Source organism: Corylus avellana, chromosome 4 (assembly GCF_965113065.1).
Source record: "Corylus avellana chromosome 4, dhCorAvel1.hap1.2, whole genome shotgun sequence".
NCBI lineage: Eukaryota > Viridiplantae > Streptophyta > Magnoliopsida > Fagales > Betulaceae > Corylus > Corylus avellana.
This window is the reverse complement of record NC_142493.1, coordinates 4,437,371-4,456,817: the sequence shown is the minus strand read 5'-3', so window position 1 is coordinate 4,456,817 and position 19,447 is coordinate 4,437,371. Positions and strand designations below refer to the sequence as shown.

The 19,447-nt window shown below is 35.6% G+C and overlaps 4 protein-coding genes and 2 pseudogenes across 5 annotated transcripts; 3 read left to right on the top strand and 3 right to left on the bottom strand.

Annotated features, from left to right (window-relative positions):
* Positions 1-290: 290 nt before the first annotated feature.
* LOC132179629 (putative F-box protein At1g23770) lies at positions 291-1,873 on the top strand (annotated as a pseudogene).
* On the bottom strand, positions 1,586-2,017 carry LOC132179631 (uncharacterized). Its single transcript, XM_059592372.2, has 2 exons — positions 1,968-2,017; positions 1,586-1,874 (listed from the first exon to the last, which is right to left on the bottom strand). Exons 1-2 carry the CDS (start codon positions 2,015-2,017, stop codon positions 1,586-1,588), a joined length of 339 nt encoding a protein of 112 aa, XP_059448355.1.
* A 2,060-nt stretch (positions 2,018-4,077) lies between these two features.
* On the top strand, positions 4,078-6,071 carry LOC132177652 (amino acid permease 6-like). Its single transcript, XM_088515478.1, has 5 exons — positions 4,078-4,258; positions 4,350-4,583; positions 5,022-5,115; positions 5,357-5,571; positions 5,950-6,071. Exons 1-5 carry the CDS (start codon positions 4,177-4,179, stop codon positions 6,069-6,071), a joined length of 747 nt encoding a protein of 248 aa, XP_088371604.1. The 5' UTR covers positions 4,078-4,176.
* Positions 6,072-6,861: 790 nt separating this feature from the next.
* On the bottom strand, positions 6,862-8,602 carry LOC148586172 (uncharacterized). Its single transcript, XM_088515477.1, has 6 exons — positions 8,435-8,602; positions 8,249-8,341; positions 8,049-8,150; positions 7,405-7,954; positions 7,194-7,302; positions 6,862-6,916 (listed from the first exon to the last, which is right to left on the bottom strand). Exons 1-6 carry the CDS (start codon positions 8,600-8,602, stop codon positions 6,913-6,915), a joined length of 1,026 nt encoding a protein of 341 aa, XP_088371603.1. The 3' UTR covers positions 6,862-6,912.
* Positions 8,603-11,059: 2,457 nt separating this feature from the next.
* LOC148586171 (amino acid permease 6 pseudogene) lies at positions 11,060-12,603 on the top strand (annotated as a pseudogene). Its single transcript, XR_015911887.1, has 3 exons — positions 11,060-11,079; positions 11,523-11,772; positions 12,178-12,603. The product of XR_015911887.1 is annotated as an amino acid permease 6 pseudogene (transcript).
* A 200-nt stretch (positions 12,604-12,803) lies between these two features.
* On the bottom strand, positions 12,804-18,850 carry LOC132177651 (tubulin alpha-6 chain). Its single transcript, XM_059590065.2, has 4 exons — positions 18,559-18,850; positions 15,236-15,465; positions 14,312-14,419; positions 12,804-13,091 (listed from the first exon to the last, which is right to left on the bottom strand). The coding sequence occupies exons 1-4, from the start codon at positions 18,764-18,766 to the stop codon at positions 12,969-12,971; spliced, it is 669 nt and encodes a 222-aa protein (XP_059446048.2). The 5' UTR covers positions 18,767-18,850; the 3' UTR covers positions 12,804-12,968.
* Between the last annotated feature and the right edge of the window lie 597 nt (positions 18,851-19,447).

Genomic DNA, 19,447 nt, shown 5'->3' with positions numbered 1-19,447 from the left:
ACATTTCTAAAATCTTGCTTAACCATTTGAGTTTAACGATTCAATTCGAAGAAGAGTTCATATTGGTTGTAATTAAAAGTTTAAGCAAAAACTTTAACTTAGCTCTTAAGTGTTAAGCAAGATTCTACATCAGATAATGCAACAAATATTCAAACACGGCCAACCATAGCAAAGCAGAGATAGCGTTGGGTTTGAAGATTGATATCCCAAGTACATAGTAAGAGCATCTCTAAATTCTCTATTATCTTCTTTACGTGATTTAAAATATTATATTTGAAACGAAGGTTTGAAATCCCACTGGTTTCTCTCCCTCTTCTCAAATCCTGGCGCCCAATTCCAATACCGTACCAAATACCAACTCAAACGTTAGCTCCAAAATTCCCAAATCTAGAAAAACTATCTGAAATTCCTCGAGAACCTCAAACCCTAGAACTAATACCATTGAATCAAGACACTCCAGTTGGAGATTTGTCCGTCCAAGGGCCTGAGATTGCAGACTCCGATGGTTTTGAATTCGGGAAACGAAGGGACCCTAGACCTACAAATTTCCGGTGCTGAAACGATGGCGGTGGATGATGGGTCGGTTTCAATGGGTAAGAAGTTTTCGGAGCGTCGTTTTCTGAGGAGGGTGCTGGGCGACTATGGTAGTGACCCGGTCCGCAAGCTGTTGACGATCGCGGTTCACGCGGTTCTTTTGGAGTCCGGTTTAATCGGATTCGATTCGGTCTCGGGCATGCGGGTCAACCAATTGCACCTTGCGAACGGGTGGCCTTCGAATTCGCGCTCGGTGTCGCTCTGGTATACTCTGCCTGAGCTTCTAGGAAATGGGTATTGTAATTCTGGCAATGTTGTTGAACTTGAAAGTGTTGTTTCGAAGTTTCAGAGTTTAGGGCACTTGGTCATTATCCATGGGTGTTTGGCTAAGGGCGGGTCGGGTTTGTATCGGGTGTGTTTGAATGGGAATGGGTTTGTGCCGGCGATCAATTTAGCTAATAGTGACGAAGAAACTAGGTACCCAGAAAGTGAGATTTTAGAGTTTTGGAAGATGGTGAAGGATGGGCTCGTATTGCCACTTTTGATTCATCTTTGTGAAAAGACCGGTCTCGGCGGTCCGCCGTGCTGTATGCACCTGCCCCCCGGAGCTTAAACTTAAGATTTTTGAATCTCTTCCCAGTTCAGATCTCGTAAAGGTGGGATACGTGTGTTCCGCACTGAGGGATTTGTCTTCAGACAATGAGTTGTGGAGACAGAAATTTATCGACGAATTTGGAGGAGCACTTGGACTTGGCCTTCCACCGTGCTTTAGGCGTATCTCCGCCGAGCTTAAACTCAAAATTTTTCAATCTCTTCACGGTGTCGATCTCTTGTCCGGATTGAGGAACTTGTCTTCAGATAATGAGATTGAGTTTTGGAAACGGAAATATGATGATAAGTCTGGACGAGCAGAGGAATGGAAAGGTATTTTTGCTTTGTTTTGGGAGAGCAAGGAGAAGTGAAGGCGACAGTTCCGTCTATTTCAATAAGCGACAAGTGCACTCAACATTTTTAGATTAAATAAATCCCCAGGAAATGTTACAATAAATAATTACACACTAGTGTGAAAGGAATGATATGGTGGAGAATCTGGATCTGCTCTGTCCACACCGTCAATGTTTCTCAGCCAGGAAGTCGGGTTTAGAGAAGCTACATCCGCCGGAAGGTCGTCTATCACCCACTTATGACCTCTCGGAAAGTATACACCGCTATGCGGATGCGGAATCCAGCACGACGACTCACTCATCTTCTCCCCACTATAGCTTGGATTTCCTGGCTGTTTTTGCATATGATCAACTCCTGCGTGCTTGCTGAAGCCACGCTCAACTTGCACGGCTTGCCTGCATGCATTTCCCTTGTATCAATCAATATATATGAAACTATACATTTTCATAACATATATATGCATGCACTCAAGATTAATGGACAATCACCTTAGCATTAACATGTTTGCTTTTGCAACCCTTCCTCCTCCAGCTGCCATGATCCTCACAAAGTATTACTGCAAAATATCAAAGTGAATGGGAAGGAAGATATTGCATGAAAGATATGAGAGGATGTATATATATATATATGCCAGACATTCAATGCAGTTTCCGCCGTGTCCAGAATATTACTCTTAGAATAAGTTCTGTTGTACACACGGCGAAGATAAGTACACAATTTATAAAGCAAATTAAAGTGAAGAAGCTGAAATCTTTTTCCATTTCAGACTACAAATCTGCGGCTCTAATAAGCTCTGACTAGCTAGACATATAATATCATGATGGAATACTCTGTATAGTATAAATGGATTAAAGGAAGGGTTATATATGATGCTTTTGCTTTTATTTATTCTCCATAGAGCGGTGATCAGATTTGAATAAAGTTTCGTTTCAAAGAATTTTACCTGAGATTATGATGGAGAACTCGATCGTTTTCCACTCAATATTCCTTTTCACTCTTGACTGGGCCAAGGAGCCCAGCCCAGACCCAAACTAACCCCTCAATATTCCGGCCGCCCACTAAGTGTCCACTAATATATATTTTTTTTAAATTTTTTGACAACCTATAACGGAAAAGGTATAGGAACATCATTCTCCTCCAACGAAAAGGCAATTGAAAATGCGCAAAGTCTCATCGTACGAGAGTTATGGATACAAATAAGCCATGTGAATGATGATTATGCTCACTTACAAAGGAAGGCGAATGAAACAGCTCATCACCCGGCAAAAGCCGCAATCCATCAGTCTCTAGATAATGTGTGGCTAGAGGCAAGTCCAATTTTCATACAAAATATTGTAATTGCGGAGCAAGTGTAATCCCTAAGTTTTTGCAATATAAAGATTGATGCATCATTTCAAAATAAAATAATGGCCTAGACATGGCTAGCTCTCATTAATTATCTCATTACAATGGGATCATCATTTTTCAAAGATCATGTTAGGGTTAAGGTAACATAATAATAGAATTAAGGAGGATATGTTTAGCATCAATTGAAGCATATTAATTATCGTACATGGTCGAATCTGTTAGTCCAGAAGAAATAATTGTCGTTTGCTTAATTAATTGGAATGCTTTAATTGGTTGCATTAATGTTTGAATAATAATAAAAAAAAATTGTTGCAAATTGCAATGCATCTAATTCTTTCTACCAAATGCATTGCACTATATCTCGAAAGTGGATTTTCAATTCCTTACCTATTCTACACAAATCCTAATTTTTTTTTTTTTGGGTCCAAATATTTTCTCTTAGTGATCAATAAGCTAGATTATGGGACATTATATATTTTTAAGAATAAAATTTGGAAAAAGTACACTTTACCCCCTAAAGTTTGAGCCGATTTTCAATTCGACCCCCAATATTTCAATTTTTGCAATGTACTTCCTAAAGTTTAAAATTTTTATAATTCGACCTATCCATCAGTCAAAGCTGTTTTGACTAACGGAAAAATGATCGCGTGACTCGCATGTGATCACTTAAGCCCATTCTTTCCCTAAAATGCCTCCACCCACACGATTAATCCTTTACCCTCACCCAAGCTCACATGCACCTACCCAAACAGCTCAAACTGGGTTAGAAGGAAATTCTTTTGACCCAATTTATTAAATTAATATGTGTCTAACGTAATAGACTTACATGCATTTTAAATACAACAGTTTAATAGACTGTGTTAGGGAATTTTCCTCTAATCCAGATAAGAAAGAAAACTTTGTACTATTTCCAAATTAAGCAAAATTTTCTTTGGTCGGATAGAGTTTTTCTATTTGATTTGAATATGAATATATATGTATAGTATTTATTCATGTGGATGTGCTGTACTCATATTGTGGCATTGATTAGGCTTTAACCATTTGCTTTGCGGATTATCAGCATAAAGCTGGACATAGCAAAAGAAGTATGACTCCATAATAGGATATCATATCAAGGAAGTCATTAATTTCTTTTTCAAGTCATTAATTTCTAGTCATAAACCATTTTGTATTTTTTCAAGTCACCAATATTTAATTTGATTTCTTTTTCATTTTTCCCAACTCTGAGCATTTTTCTTGCTACACAGAGAGAGAGAGAGAGAGAGAGAGAGAGAGAGAAACATATCTCAACAAACGTCAAAGGTGAAAAATTATTAGACATCAAACACCTGAGACAGATCAGACAAGGAGATGCAGAGAAATCTAAGCTTTGCCATAGAATCCGGCGACACAACTGCCAAGTTTGATGATGATGGCCGCGCAAAACGAACTGGTATATATATTTATATATCTTTCTATGAAAACAAGCAACTCACTAAGAGAAAAGAAGAAGATTGACTTCATTTTGTCTTTGATTTTTGAAGGAACCGTGACGACAGCAAGTGCTCATATAATAACAGCGGTTGTTGGGTCTGGAATACTGTCTCTGGCATGGGCAATTGCTCAGCTGGGTTGGATTGCTGGGGTTGTTGCTCTTGTTATCTTCTCCCTCATCACTTTGTTTACTTCTGCTCTACTTGCCAACTGCTATAGGTTTCCTGACCCTATCACTGGGACAAGAAACTACAATTACATAGAGGCTGTAAAGAATAACTTGGGTACGTAAGAAGAACATGCCATTTTTCTATTTTTTTTTATTTAGTTTTTTTATTTATTTTTATTTTTTATAACTGGGGTATATGAGGGTTTGCCTCGACTAGATTCCCGAAACACCTTGCAAACTAGTGCCTCCTTCACACAAGTCGGGATGTCGTCTCAAGAAATTGTTTGCAATAAAGGGAGGTCGAACTTTGAATCAAGTGATTTGGCACTTGAGCCAACTCCTTTGGGGTTTTTTTTTGTTTTTTTTTTTATTTTATCAAATAAGGAAAAATAGGTTACATGGATCGAACAACATCAAAAGGGTGGGGTGGCACCCCAACAACAAAATCCAAATGGAAGATCAGCTATGAGAGAGATCTTTATGTCTTAAGATGCAAATGTCTTTGTGTTAAAATTATATATATATATATATATATATCTCTCTCTCTCCACAGGAGGACTTAAATACAAGCTTTGTGGAGTAGCTCAATATACGAATCTTGTAGGATTGACAATCGGATACACCATCACTTCCGCTATTAGCATGGCGTAAGCTATACAAAATCTTTTTTTTTTTTTTTGCATAATGTGATTTATTTCTTATGCTAATTGTGATCATTTGATGAGAATGCCCTTCCTTCATGTACTTTTCAATATTTCATCAAGTGTTTGTAGAGAGTTGGCAATTTTTAACAAATTCAATTCAAAATTAGTGAATTAAAATTGACGGATCTAATCTGCTTAATTAAATGAACCGAACTATGATTGACTTATATAATTTTATAAGCAGAGCCATCAAAAGATCGCAATGCTTTCACAACAATGGCCATGCTGCGGGTTGTCACACCTCAAACAATTCCTACATGATCATTTTTGGGATGATTCAGATTATTCTGAGCCAAATACCAAACTTTCAAGACCTTGCAGGGCTCTCCTACCTCGCCGCAATCATGTCATTCTCTTACGCTTTCATAGGCATTGGTCTTTCCACAGCCCACATAGCAGGTCAGCAACTATATATATATATATATATATATATATATATATATATATATATATATCATGAGAGTTTTTGGTTTTGATCGTTGAAAAAGTAATATTTTTTTTGGTCGAAGTGTTTTTTTGACGACTTTGATTTGTGGTGCTCTCTTTCTTGAAAAAGATAGAAGGTAATAAATCCACGAAACCAGTTGGTTGGTTCAATTGACGGTGGCAAAAAATACCAATTCCCAAGGGTTTTAAAAGGCCATGAGGTAAAGTAAATGACATGTTGGATCAAGATCTTGCACGGATGCAAAAGCTTTAATTGTGTGACCGTTCATTTTAAATGAATGGTCCAAAATCTGTGAAGTCATCAAACACTTAAAACCTCTCTCTTTTCAGCTGCCAGCTTCGTTACCTGTATCAAGACTAATGCACGTAGCTCCACTGCCACACCACTGCTACCAATAATCTACCACTACCATAGTAGAAGAAGGCTGCAAAGAAAAGAAGCCTCTCTTTAAAAGTCAACAAAAAAATTTTTGGAATTTTTTTTTACTGCTATGAAAACATGCCACATTTTTAATAGGTACCATTTTTTAAGTCGTTCGATGCAAAAAAACAGCTTGAATTCACATAATTTTAGAATATATAATTTCTCTAAAATTGTAAGGGATCGTGTCACTACTATTTGGTAACGTTTAGTAAAATTACACGTTACTACTGGTTATAACGTGGTTAATGCCACGTTACTACGAGTAGTAACGTGGGAAAAATGCCACGTTACAACCAGTAGTAACGTGGCACATGCAGCCACGTTACCACTAGTAGTAACGTGGCACATGTGCCACGTTACTACTGGTTGTAACGTGGCAGATTTCCCACGTTACAACTGGTGGTAACGTGGCTGCATGTGCCACGTTACTACTGGTAGTAACGTGGCACATGCAGCCACGTTACCACCAGTTGTAACGTGGGAAATCTGCCACGTTACAATCTTTTGTGACGTGGCATGTATGCCACGTCACTAAAATTTACAGGGAAGAAAATTTTTTTTTTTTTGTAATTTTTCTCCAGCATACATTTTTCTCCTGCATCCAACCAACCAAAAATCCAACCAACCAGCATACATTTCTACTCTCCTGCATCCAACCAACGACCCAACATCCAACATATATAACCCACATCCAACATCAATAATCAACCCATGCATAATCATAACTAACATCGTGTAACTAAGTAATAATAACTGTATACAAACAACTAACGTACAAATTTGTAATAAAAAGTAAAATACAATACAACTAACGTGATCAATACAACATCATAATACACAAATCATCGTGATCAATCATCTGCGCCGCATTAACTGCAAAAAGATAAAACGAATAATCAATTAGCTAATTAGTGAACATTTGTAACTTTAAATCCAGAATGTATAATTATCACATGCATATACAACCTCGACATACATATTAACTATGTATGCACAAACACATATTAATTATACAAAGCACAAACACATATTAACTGTACGAACAATACATGTTTATTCAATGAGACAACTTCAACAAATATGGTAACTATACAAAGCTTCATGCTCCATGCACATATATATCTATATATATATATATATATATACTTACGGGGTGCCTGAACGACGGGTATAATGTATTGACAAACGAGACTTCTGACCAACCGGCGTCTGAAGTGTGGTGTCATTATGATCGTCCTCAGCTTCTACTCTTACGTCATCTACACATATTACGTTGCAATTGTGTTAAATGCGAACAAAGTTTATTTGACTCATAAGATAACTGTGTTAATCAAATAAAAACAATAAAAATATATTGTTACCTGATCTGCTATCAACTGAGGATCTCACAATCACTCGGGCTGGGGACTCCGCATCTTGCGGATTCCGGGTAGTCGTCACCTCCAAATCGGAGCCCATACGTCTCGACCCCTCAAGGCTGCGAATCCGGGCCTCATACGCTGCCATCTGAGCAGCCATCTGAGTAGCCATCTGAGCAGCCACCTGCTCAGCAACCCGTGCAGACACCGCCGCAGTCACCGAAGCAGTAATTTCCTCACTCTGCTGCGTCAGCCGCTCATCCATTTCGTGACGATGCTTCTCCCTCTCTGATTGCATGGCTCTTTCAAATTCTTCGCGCGATATCATCGGGCCGCCCCGGTTCTGCGACCGTGTTTGGGACGGTGTATAGTATGAGTAGCTAGTGCCAGGTGCGGGCAAGATATTCTTACTGACTCCACGGACACGACCCGCATACTCTGGCTTATTGTTGTGCGCCTGAGCATAAGCATCATCCGGTGTCCACCTAATTGTGCCTTGGGGCCCTTCTACCTGCTCCGCAGGGTCATTTGGCAATAACTCTTCCATCCGAGCCTATACATGAGCATTCACATTTACATACAATAAAATAAGACTCAATAAGTTAATACATAACAATAGATTCACGACAATAAGTTAATACACTTACGATTCTCTCTGCGGCCACCGGATTTGGACGGCTACCATCTGACTTTGTATGGGACTTGATATACGTGACCGCTCGTGTAGGAGTCTTGCCTGAACTAATAAACTGCAATAAATTGAAAGCATCAATTAAATATTTATGATATATACTACGCAATATATCACAAATATGTATAGTCATGGTAAGTAAGAGTAGTATAGTACCTCCTCATGTGCGACTCTTGCTAAGCTCTTCGAGCCTGTGTAATGCGGTATTTCATTCTGTTTGCGTATGTCTTTCATGTGCTGGCAATAAGCCTACGAATCCAATATGTAGACATAATTAATCGCTAAGCCATCAAAGAATAATTACAATTAACAAAAGTCAAATAGTTCGAAGTCATAACCTACTTGATAATCGGGAGTACACCATTTTCCCAACAATATTTCCACATCTCTTGGGTTGTACTTTGAAATGGTGTGAGCCATCCTTGCCGACACTGTCCCAGGAGTGTCGTCGCTCTGAATCATGAGCTTCTGCCTCAACTTGTGCCTCAAAAGCTTTTGCTTCTCCCCCATGTCTCTAAAAGCATCTTTTTTAATTGCCGTCACATATAAGTGATCATTTATATAATATATAGGTTTGTAAAACATACACAATGTAAAAACATTTAATTAGCTAATTTCAAACTATCTAACTAAAGACCTACGTGTCTATAAATATTTTGCATGCATGCCCATATTAAACAATATTACATTTCTACGTACGTACAAACATAGGACACTAAAACTAATCTATTTCAACCAAATTAATAAGTTGACTAGCTAACAAAAAAAGCATTAACATACACATATACAATATTTCTATACACCCATACATTACAATAATGAATTTTTCCATTCCCTTAATTAATTACTGCAGACAAAAATATTCTAAACTACACATCAATATATATATACTACTTAAAATATATATATATATATATATATATATATATATATACCTGATGATGGGCGAAAAACAAGTGAGATGATGAGTTGGCGGCCGGAGCGGAGTTCGCCGGCGGAGAGAGCTAGAAGACGGTGGCGTGAGGTGATGAGTGGCTGCCGGCTACAAATCCGAGGAAGCTAGAAGCAAGGTCGAAAATGTGAGAGAAATATTCAGGAGAAGGTGGCTGGAAAATGTGAGAAGAAGAAAGAGGAGGAAGCTGCGCAGAGAAGGAGAAGGAGAGAAGAAGAAAAAAACCAGAGAAAAGAAGAACAAAACCAGAGAAGGAGAAGAAGAAAGAGGGGCGCGCAGGGAAAAAAGAAAAAAAAATTGAAACAGCTGCAGGCAAGCGCATGGTCCCGATGAAACAATGGTAACGTGTCACATAGACACGTTACCAAATGGTAACGTGCCACATAAGCACGTTACCAAATGGTAACGTGCCACATAAGCACGTTACCAAATTGTAACGTGCCTATGTGGCACGTTACTAAAATTATATATATATATATTAATAATAGATATATATATATATATACATATATAATTAATTGATTTAAATATATGATATTAAGTTGATATAATTAAGCTTAATATATATATATTATAACTCTTAATATATATTATATATATATATATAATTAATTGATTTAAATATATGATATTAAGTTGATATAATTAAGCTTAATATATATATATTATAACTCTTAATATATATTATATATATATATATATATAATTAATTGATATAAATATATGATATTAAGTTGATAATTAAGCTTAATATATATATATTATAACTCTTAATATATATTATATATATATATATATAATTAATTGATATAAATATATGATATTAAGTTGATAATTAAGCTTAATATATATATATATATATATATATATATATATATATATATATATATATATATAATTATTTGATATAAACCTGTAATTTATATTAATATATATACTTGCAAATTACTAATCAAGCTTAATATATAATCATAGTTCTTGATATATTTAAACTTCATATTACATAATACTTGCAATTATGAAATTAAACTAAATTTATTTTAAGTTAATTAATTGATAATTATCAACTTGATTACACATAATCAAATTGATATATATATATATTTTCACCATGCTTAATTAAGGGATTGATATACATTTGCCAATTCCTTAATTTGGTTAATTAATTGATAGGGTTAATCTTATCAATTACTGCATATCCTATGAAATAAAGCATAGTGTTAATATTATAGAACTGATAGCGTCTACCATGCTTGACACATAAGAAGTAGTAATGATGCATTTAGTGTTGTAAAACACAACCACTAATGCATATTCTGTTGTAGAGGCATATCTTAGCTATATATTTTTTAAGTTTTGATCTTTCTCTGGGGACTCACAATATTAATATTTAGCATGAGATCTTTCTAGGGCAATTATCACAAAGTTGTAAGCCCCAATATTTTTTTAATCAAAATTATTATTAATATTTTTTTAAATAATTTTTTGGACAAATTATTATTAATATTTATCTTGGTAAATAAATAATTTTTTTATCAAGATAACGTGGTAAAATTATTTTTTGGACAAATTGTAATTATTTTTTGGACAAATAATTACAATTACAACTATAGTAATTATTTTTGGACAAATTGTAACGTGGCATTTTACCACGTTACCATATTGTAACGTGGTAAAATACCACGTTACCATATTGTAACGTGGTAAAATACCACGTTACAATATGGTAACGTGGCAAAATGCCACGTTAGCATATGGTAACGTGGCATTTTACCACGTTACAATATGGTAACGTGGCATTTTGCCACGTTACTATTATGGTAACGTGCTATTTTTGCACGTCACTATATTGTAACGTGTAAAAAATACCACGTTACTATAAATTATGGTAACGTGTTATCTTTTGACACGTTACAATATAGTGACGTGGCACCATTCGTATGAACAGTTGCCACGTCACTACACCCTAATATTTTTGTAGTGCATACATTTTTTTTTTTTATCATTTACCAATTATGGATAGAAACATCAATTTGTAATTGAGTTGAAGAACCCCAATTAAGAATCTCCAACTTCGGTTTCACCTTCTTTTAGTTAATTTTTTTTTTTTGGATGAATAAAATTTTCATTCCAACACAAACAAAACACCTAAACACACCACCAGCAAGAAAGTTGGAACTCAGTTATTTACATCAAGCAATTACAAATGGTCTCCTACACAAAAAATCACAAGCTAATTTAAAAAAAAAAAAAACTACGTACCACCCATCAGAGAAAAAAGCTTCGTCATCCATTTTGAACCAAGATACTTAAAGGAATGCTCCAATTCTCACAAATCTTGACATTTTCAACAGTATTCTTGAATTTTTCTTTGCCCTTCTCCATGATTCTTGTACTAATTAATCTCCCAACAAATAAGCTGTAACATTTGCTCCTCATAATTTGTAATTTGTAATTGAATTGTAGTAAATCCTGTAGACTGAAGTTTCATAAATTGCAGGATACGCTAAAATCAAGCCCACCAGAGAACCTGGTGATGAAGAAAGCTACCACCATTGCAGTCTCAATTACCTCCATATTTTACTTGCTGTGTGGAGTTTTGGGCTATTTAGCTTTCGGGAACAATGCACCTGGCAATTTTTTAACAGGGTTTGGTTTTTATGAGCCTTTCTGGCTTATAGACATCGCCAACATTTGCATTGTTGTCCATCTTGTCGGAGCTTACCAGGTAAATCTCTAAAATGACTACCCTATAAGTGATTATAAGATCACAGGATTCTTCTTCTTCTTCTTCTTCTTCTTGGCACCTAAATGTTAGATCAGAATAGAAAACGGGAAATTGAATGCTTTTAAGGTGCATTAAAGAGTCGCTTTCCTTAAGAAGTTATATTTACCCTTCACCAATTCTGATCAATTGGTATGCACTCGGTAACAGCAAACGCTTCTTTATGATATAATAGCCCAGAAATCCTCTGTAGTCTGGTTGCATTTTGTACAAAATGAAACTAAACGAAAACACTCTCAGAGTTTCTATTCTAGTAGAAAGAGACACAGATTTTAAAACTTCAATATGCATTGGACTATATATATATATATATATGAAGCTAAATTCTAATTATGCATGTGTGCGTAGGTGTTCTGCCAGCCAATATACCAGCTTGTGGAAGGTTGGATGAGCAGCCGGTGGTCAGGAAGTGATTTCATAGTAATAGAACATCCCATTTACATTCCATTTATTGGTATTTACAAGATGAATTTCTTCCGGTTGATCTGGAGAACAGTATATGTGATAATTACATCTGTGATTGCGATGATATTTCCAGTCTTCAACAGTGTTTTGGGGTTAATTGGAGCCATTTCATTCTGGCCATTGACTGTGTATTTCCCAGTTGAGATGTACATTTCTCAGGCTCACATTCCCAAATTTTCTCCTACCTGGATTTGGCTCAACATATTGAATTGGGCTTGCTTGATTATAACATTTGCTGCTGCTGCTGCATGCATTCAAGGCATCATCGTTGAGCTCCATCACTACCAGCCTTTCAAGTCTTTTTCTTAATGTATCTTTGTATTATTAACTTTTGTGAAACCTTGTTTGGTATTATTACTATCGTCTTCTGAGAGCTCGGATCATGTTTTCCTTATCTAAACCCAACACACCCAACCCCCGAAAATGTTGAAGACATTTTACGTCAAAACAAACAATCGTACCTTACAATCACAGAGATTATTATAATAAAACAACCTGACCAGATAATCTAGATAATGGTGTGCAAGACACTTCATTATAAAATGATTTGAAAAGTTCTTTACCAATGTAGGATTTACACGGGGAAAGAATAGACAAGAGTAAAGAGATTAATTAAGCCAAGGAAATATGTAATTGGAGTTCTAAGAAGCTCTTGTATGTGATAACATTGCCCTTTAATTTACACGTGGGGCAATTTGTGAAATCCTTTCATCTTCCAGAAGTGCATACGGATCAATATATGGGGGCGGCGAAATAGGTGTCTTGCTTGCATCATGGACAAAAGTTGGTCCAAAATACTGCCAAATGGAAGAGGAAAAAAAATCAAATCAAATCAAATTTTGCTTCCATAAGATGTCAAGCATCATAAATTACTATGCAACAAAATAATGAAAAGACTCATATCTTTCTTTTACTCCATCTCAATCTCATGTGTTTACCACATGAAGCAACAATTTAAACAAAATAAACAAGATATAACAAATAGTAGAAGAGTAAGTCCAACAAGTCATAAAGGACAATAAGAAAAACAATTATCAGATGATTGTTCTAGTCAATATTCATGGTGTGTGTAAAATTTTCCTATTATGGCTCAAAAGGAACCAAAGTACTAATAGACTCCATTTTGGAGCAGTGGTCAATCAATAAAATACTAGAGAAGAAAACCACCATTTAAATATTTTGTTCTAAAATTTCACTCTTTACGTCACATTTGTGATGTTTCTGTCGCCCCTTTGAATAGTGTACACATTTTGAAAACTAACAGTCATAATTAACAAGCAGCAATCAGCAAAGGAAAAGCACATGCATCATCAGAGATATAATAAGCCAAGCTTCATTCAAAATAATTTTGCCAAAGATAAGTTCCCATTGGTAATGACTGAACCTAATTAATTTAGGAGAACAGATTTGCCAATTCAATGAAAATATTGGCTACTGGACATCTATAAGATCACTGAACAGTTTGATATTCAGCATGCATTTGATTTCTTCATGGAACTTATAGCGTTTGATCCATTACATCCCACTTAAACCATCAAAAAACAGTTGATCCATATTAATTTCCACCTATCTGCTTACTTCATTTTCTACTTTTAGACTCCAGTATCTAGTTCTCTTTCACTCCCTCCCTCCATAGGATCTGCATGTCTCTAACATCTCATGAATCTTAAGCTAAAAAAAAAATAAAAAATTCCAAATGTAATCTTGTCTTTTTCAACCTAGTATAAACTGACTTGGTCCAACGACATTGTGGTTCCAAAAGAATGAAGCTAAGTGGAAAAAACATTCCAAGAAATTAAATCTACAGGAAAACCACAACAGGGAATGATCACTTCCTGAATGATCTTCAATATTTCATACTTTTGATGACCCCATTTCTTAACCACCTACCAGCTAATTGAACATTTCGAATGTTTGCATAAAGTAGAAGACATTAACTAATAAACTAAAGAAAAGCTTGAAATGCTGTGAAACAACATAAGAACATTCATATCACAGGTGATGGGAGAGAGCTTACGAAGTAGAGAGCACAAAAGACGGCAATAGTTATGAGGATCAACGGCCAAAATCCAAAGAAGAATGTTCCCCCAATAGTCAACAAAAGTTTAGCCCGAGGAATTAACCCCTGAAACAGATAAAGATGCAAGTCAATTTCCTTGTACGATGTGCCCATGCCACAACACAAAGCAAAAAGAACAATAAATAAGTTCATTCTAATAAATTAGAACACCACTATTGTATTTCATTTATAGGAAGAGAACAAATATTATCAACCCAATATTCCTAACAATTTAACGAAATATTACAAAGCCAATTCCATTTCCTTATATTTGATGATTCCAACAGTTCCCGGCCTCTTAATCATGGACAACTAACATAGCGAGGACCAACATACCATAGGCAAATTATGCATCAAAATCACAAACTATATTCAATATATAACAGACGAATGTGAGAACCTTTGTATCCAAAGAGGAAGCACGCCTTTAGGGTAACTTAAATGCAGATTACGCAAAAACGCTTGACAATTGTATGTTACATGTTGATGAAAATGAACCTCTTACTCTACAAAGATACTAGAGAGTGGGTGAAGTCAGTTCAAGAACAGATATTACTGTAAAATCATGTACTAATTGCTACTCAATTATGTTTCATGTTCCCTTTTTCTCCTCTTTCTTTTTTGTCTCCATTGAAGGATATTTGGCTTTTATCTCCATCAAGGAGTATTTTGCCTCAATGCCCTAAGACCATTCCTCAACCTTTTTGAGGTAAATAACAATTTTTGCTAGATACCATACTTCATGAGTTCAAGAGTTTAAAGCATTGAAAGAATATACGACAGAGACTGTAGCTCCAAGTCTCTGACAGGCAAGATAATGCCAATGAAACCTCAGAGTTAAGACTATTTAAGTAATTGATAGGAAAAGAATAATTTATCAACCTCAAGGCCTTCACTGTTCAATGCCATGGAGCGCTCCCTTTGATTGGATAGGCTTTTCTCAAGTTCAGTTGAGACTGCACTTCTATTAGAAAATCCTCTATCTTCTTCCTTCAAGTTTATCTCACTATCTAGTCCATAATTGCTCCTTTTTGTTTCTTCAAGCAATGAAGTCGGAGTCATGCCTCTCCTCCTCAATTCCTTCATAAATAATGACTCAGGAGGTTCTTCACCTGAAAAAATTGGTCATGTGAGGGACCAAAAGTGAAATCATCTAGAAGGAATATCATATTACATTCCCAATGTGTGGCGGAAAAACAATTGTTAATGAATACCTCACAAAGCTCAATACATCATCGTATAACCATTAATTAAGCTACATGATAATCCGGCATCTCCCAAAAGCAAGGTTACTAAAGGCATTTCTGAAGCTAACTCCCAAGGCATTTGTATGGCTTTAAGCCTTTAAGCCATGAAATGAAGGTGGACGTCTTGTTTGGATTATGCCTCATAAAAAAGTGAGCCTATCACATCTTTTAGGTCCTTTTAGAAACTTAAGCGTGGTTTATGTCTCATTCGCTAACTTCTTTTTATTTATGCGGTTTAAACAATTATTCATATTTCATATATAATAGATGGTCTATACCATGTTTAATCTTCTTTTTTCTTATATATGAATCATGCTTCCCCTCCTTTGTTAACTCAATATCTGAGATAAAGCGAAAGTTATTTAATTGAATCATGTTAGTACGCTCTTAAAAAGTTCAAAAAAGATGTTTTATTCATGTTATTTTTATTTCTTCTCTCTCTCTCTCTCAAACAATTCATTTTCATCATCACATGTACTATTATACACATAACTGGGGCTTAGGTATTCCTCAGTTTGACTGAACTAGGCCGACTATTGTACTAGGTGAGAATGCCACTAGTACTACAGCAACACTGAAAGAAAACTACTAAAGTCCATCAGTTTTAGGAGATGGCTATTAAACTAGGTGTTTCGCAAAATCCACTTTTGACTCCAATTTCCCTTTCCATGCGGACAAGTGTAACTTACCAAAAAGTGTAAAGAAGAAAGTAAAAGAAAATAAGATCCTATTTACATTCTTCTTATGAATATTAATTAATTGAAACAAACTCCAGAAAGCACCAAGAATTAAACTTGGATTCTTTTATTCATATATAGTTTATTTTTTGTTTAACACAGTAAACATATTTAGAAATCCTGCACAAGTCTCCATTTTCCCTCTGTTTCACTACCAGTACAGTATGCAGAAATATACTTCAGAAACCATCTCTTGCAAAAGCCTCCCCTCTAGATCTTCAACGTCTAAAATTTTTCCATGTATGCCAGTTCCCTAGTTCTTAGAGATAAGCAAGTAATTGCTTCACCAGCCTCTTAATTTAGCAAAAAATAATGCACCTCAACTCCACCTTGGACTTGGATAAACTTCCTTTGTTGACAAAATCAAGAAGGTATCCTTCTTGCTCTCTGTTAGATTTTAGAGTTGGTAAGTTGAGTGTCAAAACATGTTGACTTGTAAGGTTTAAGCGTAGGGTTGAGTCAAAGGAAACTTGGTGCTAATTGAGAGATTGAAGATCTCGTTCAAACAAGAGTGTGCATCAAGTTTTTACAAAGTTCCAGAATGCCTCGATCACAGTCATGATCGAAGCTCATTCGAGCGCAGTATTAAAGGATCTTCCAGTATGCCTAGAAGTCTCATCCAAAGGTCGTCCGAACAAGAGCACCTCAAAATGCCTCAATGGAGGTCTGGTTTAAAGTGTTCGATCGCCACTCAAGAAAATTGTAAAACCCTAGATTTCATTCGAACGAGACTACGGCAAACTATTTTAAACCTTAGCCAACTTAGCCTAAAAACTTTAGTTTTCTCCCCATTTATATAAACCTCATACATCACGACTTTCATAACCTATAGAGGCTATTTTTCGATGTCCTTGGAGAGGTTTCTAAACACCTTTGAGCCTTAAACAATTTAATCCTTCTCCTTGTTTATCATTGTTCAAACCACATAAAAGCCTACAAGCACCAGAGTTCTAGATTGAAGCGGATGTGGTTCGTTCGTGAAGATGATTCCTACAGAAGAAGGCAAGAAGTTTTGGAACCATTGACAAATATCTATGTTGATTTGTTTTATGTTTACTTTGATTTTGTTAATTTTATCTATGGTGCTTGGCTTAGTATTCGTTCATTTTGCTAATTGGGATTGTGTGATTAACAATTGGGGTCCAAACGAATTTTTCACTCTCCATCTATCTGACATCATATCCTATAATTTGACATACAGCCACCCTATCTAAAACAAATTAAAGACATCACCTTGCTCTCAACTTGTAGCTTGTACATAGTCAGTGACCATATTCTTCATTATTTTTTCTGACAAGTTACTTTCAGTAGATGTGCACTTCCTTGTGTGTATTTCTTTGTTCCTTTCTCGCACAAGTTTCATTTCATATTGATTTCACAAAACTAATCAACAATTCATATGTTTCTTATAAAGCATACCAGCATAATTCCAACTCAAGATATATATATCACACAAAGCAAAAGTTTCTCTTCCATTGTTGTGGTACTTTCGACAAAAAAATAAAAATAAAATACAAGATAATTAGATATACTTTAAAAAGGAAAAAAAGATTTTTATTTGGGAAAAAACAGAGAGAGACTGAGAGAGCTCTGATGAAAGGTTTCAACTGATGGAGGCATCCCCTTATACATTAGACGGTGCAACCAGTTATAAATGTCAAAAATGAAGCCAAGGGAGATCTCAAAACTCTACACATAGATAGTTTCCACAACTAAGCAATAAAAAAATCTTGACTAGTCAAAGCGCATGCACTATTTCAAATTTTGACACATACAGATCAACACAAATCCCTCTTGACCTGAGAAAAAAGCAGTAAAAATAACCCACTGGGATATGTGAACCAAAATAGCAAGACGAAAATTAACATGTCAAGATTCTTAGCTTTCTCATATTTCTTTTATCTACTTTCAACATTTTCCATTTCTTTCACGTTATTTTCAACAACCAGATGTAATATTCAACCTCTCGAACACAACCAATACTACCACTCTAAATTTCTAAACATTTTGGGGTACCAGAAGGAAATTAAACCTTTAAACTCATAATTTTCCAAAAAAGCTTTCACTCTACTACCTTTTCCTTGCTTCAGTTTTCTCAGCAACCAAACAAAGACTTACTTTCTTTTTTCACCCCAATAAAAAACAAAAATCCTTACAACTAAAATTTGAAAAGCAAAGCAGGAAAAGAAAAACGGGAGAAGAGCAAGTATGAGAAGCTTGCCCTTGCTTTGGTTATCGTCGTCCCGAGCTTCGCAACAGACCCTGAAGCTTCTGCTCGTAGAGTACCTGGAGCTCCTCCAACAACCCAACCTCAGAAGCCTTTTCCTGGAATCCGATTCCGAGAAAACCCACCTCGATTTTCCGGGAAAGTTGGAATGGGAAATTGAAATCGCAGTGAAAGTGGATTTCAGGATTTGCAGAGAGGCCATTTGGTAAATTCGCGTCAAAGGAGACGTAAAAGTTAAAGTGATTTCATCGCGCGAGGTTTGAGAGTGTTGCTTGGCTTGCTGGACTTTCTATTCTATAGAGGCGGGGGGATGGCGTATTTTAGTGCCGGAGTGGTGTTGTCGCTAATGTACGCGGGAGATGGCGCAGGTAGGTTTGTGGCTAGAAGTTGCGGTTAGAGTAGGACAAATGTTCTTTTTCTTTTTCTTTTTCTGATACTATAACTAATATTTTGAAAATATATATATATATATGGTGGAGAAATTCACAGATGAAGACGTAGATGAGTATTTCAGTTATTACTTATACAAACCTTGGCAAATTATACGTACTTGTCAGTTGGGACCATTTAAAAAACGGCATGCTAATAAATATATTAAAACAATAAATGGTAACTTAATTTGTTTTTAATTGTTATTATAACTTTAGCTCCTTCAATAATATTGATTTTCTTTCTTCAGTGTAGGTGTGATTTAACTGAAGTTCAATAAAAAACCATCATCAGTTCATTAGTTACATGTATCTATGTGATTTTGTATTTATATAAGTCGGTCAATATTTTCAACCAAAAAAAAAAGAAAATTTTTGTCCCCGACACTACAAATCCTAGTTCCGCCCCTTGATCAAATCAGAATGAAAAAAGATGTCCCTTGATCTTTTAAGAA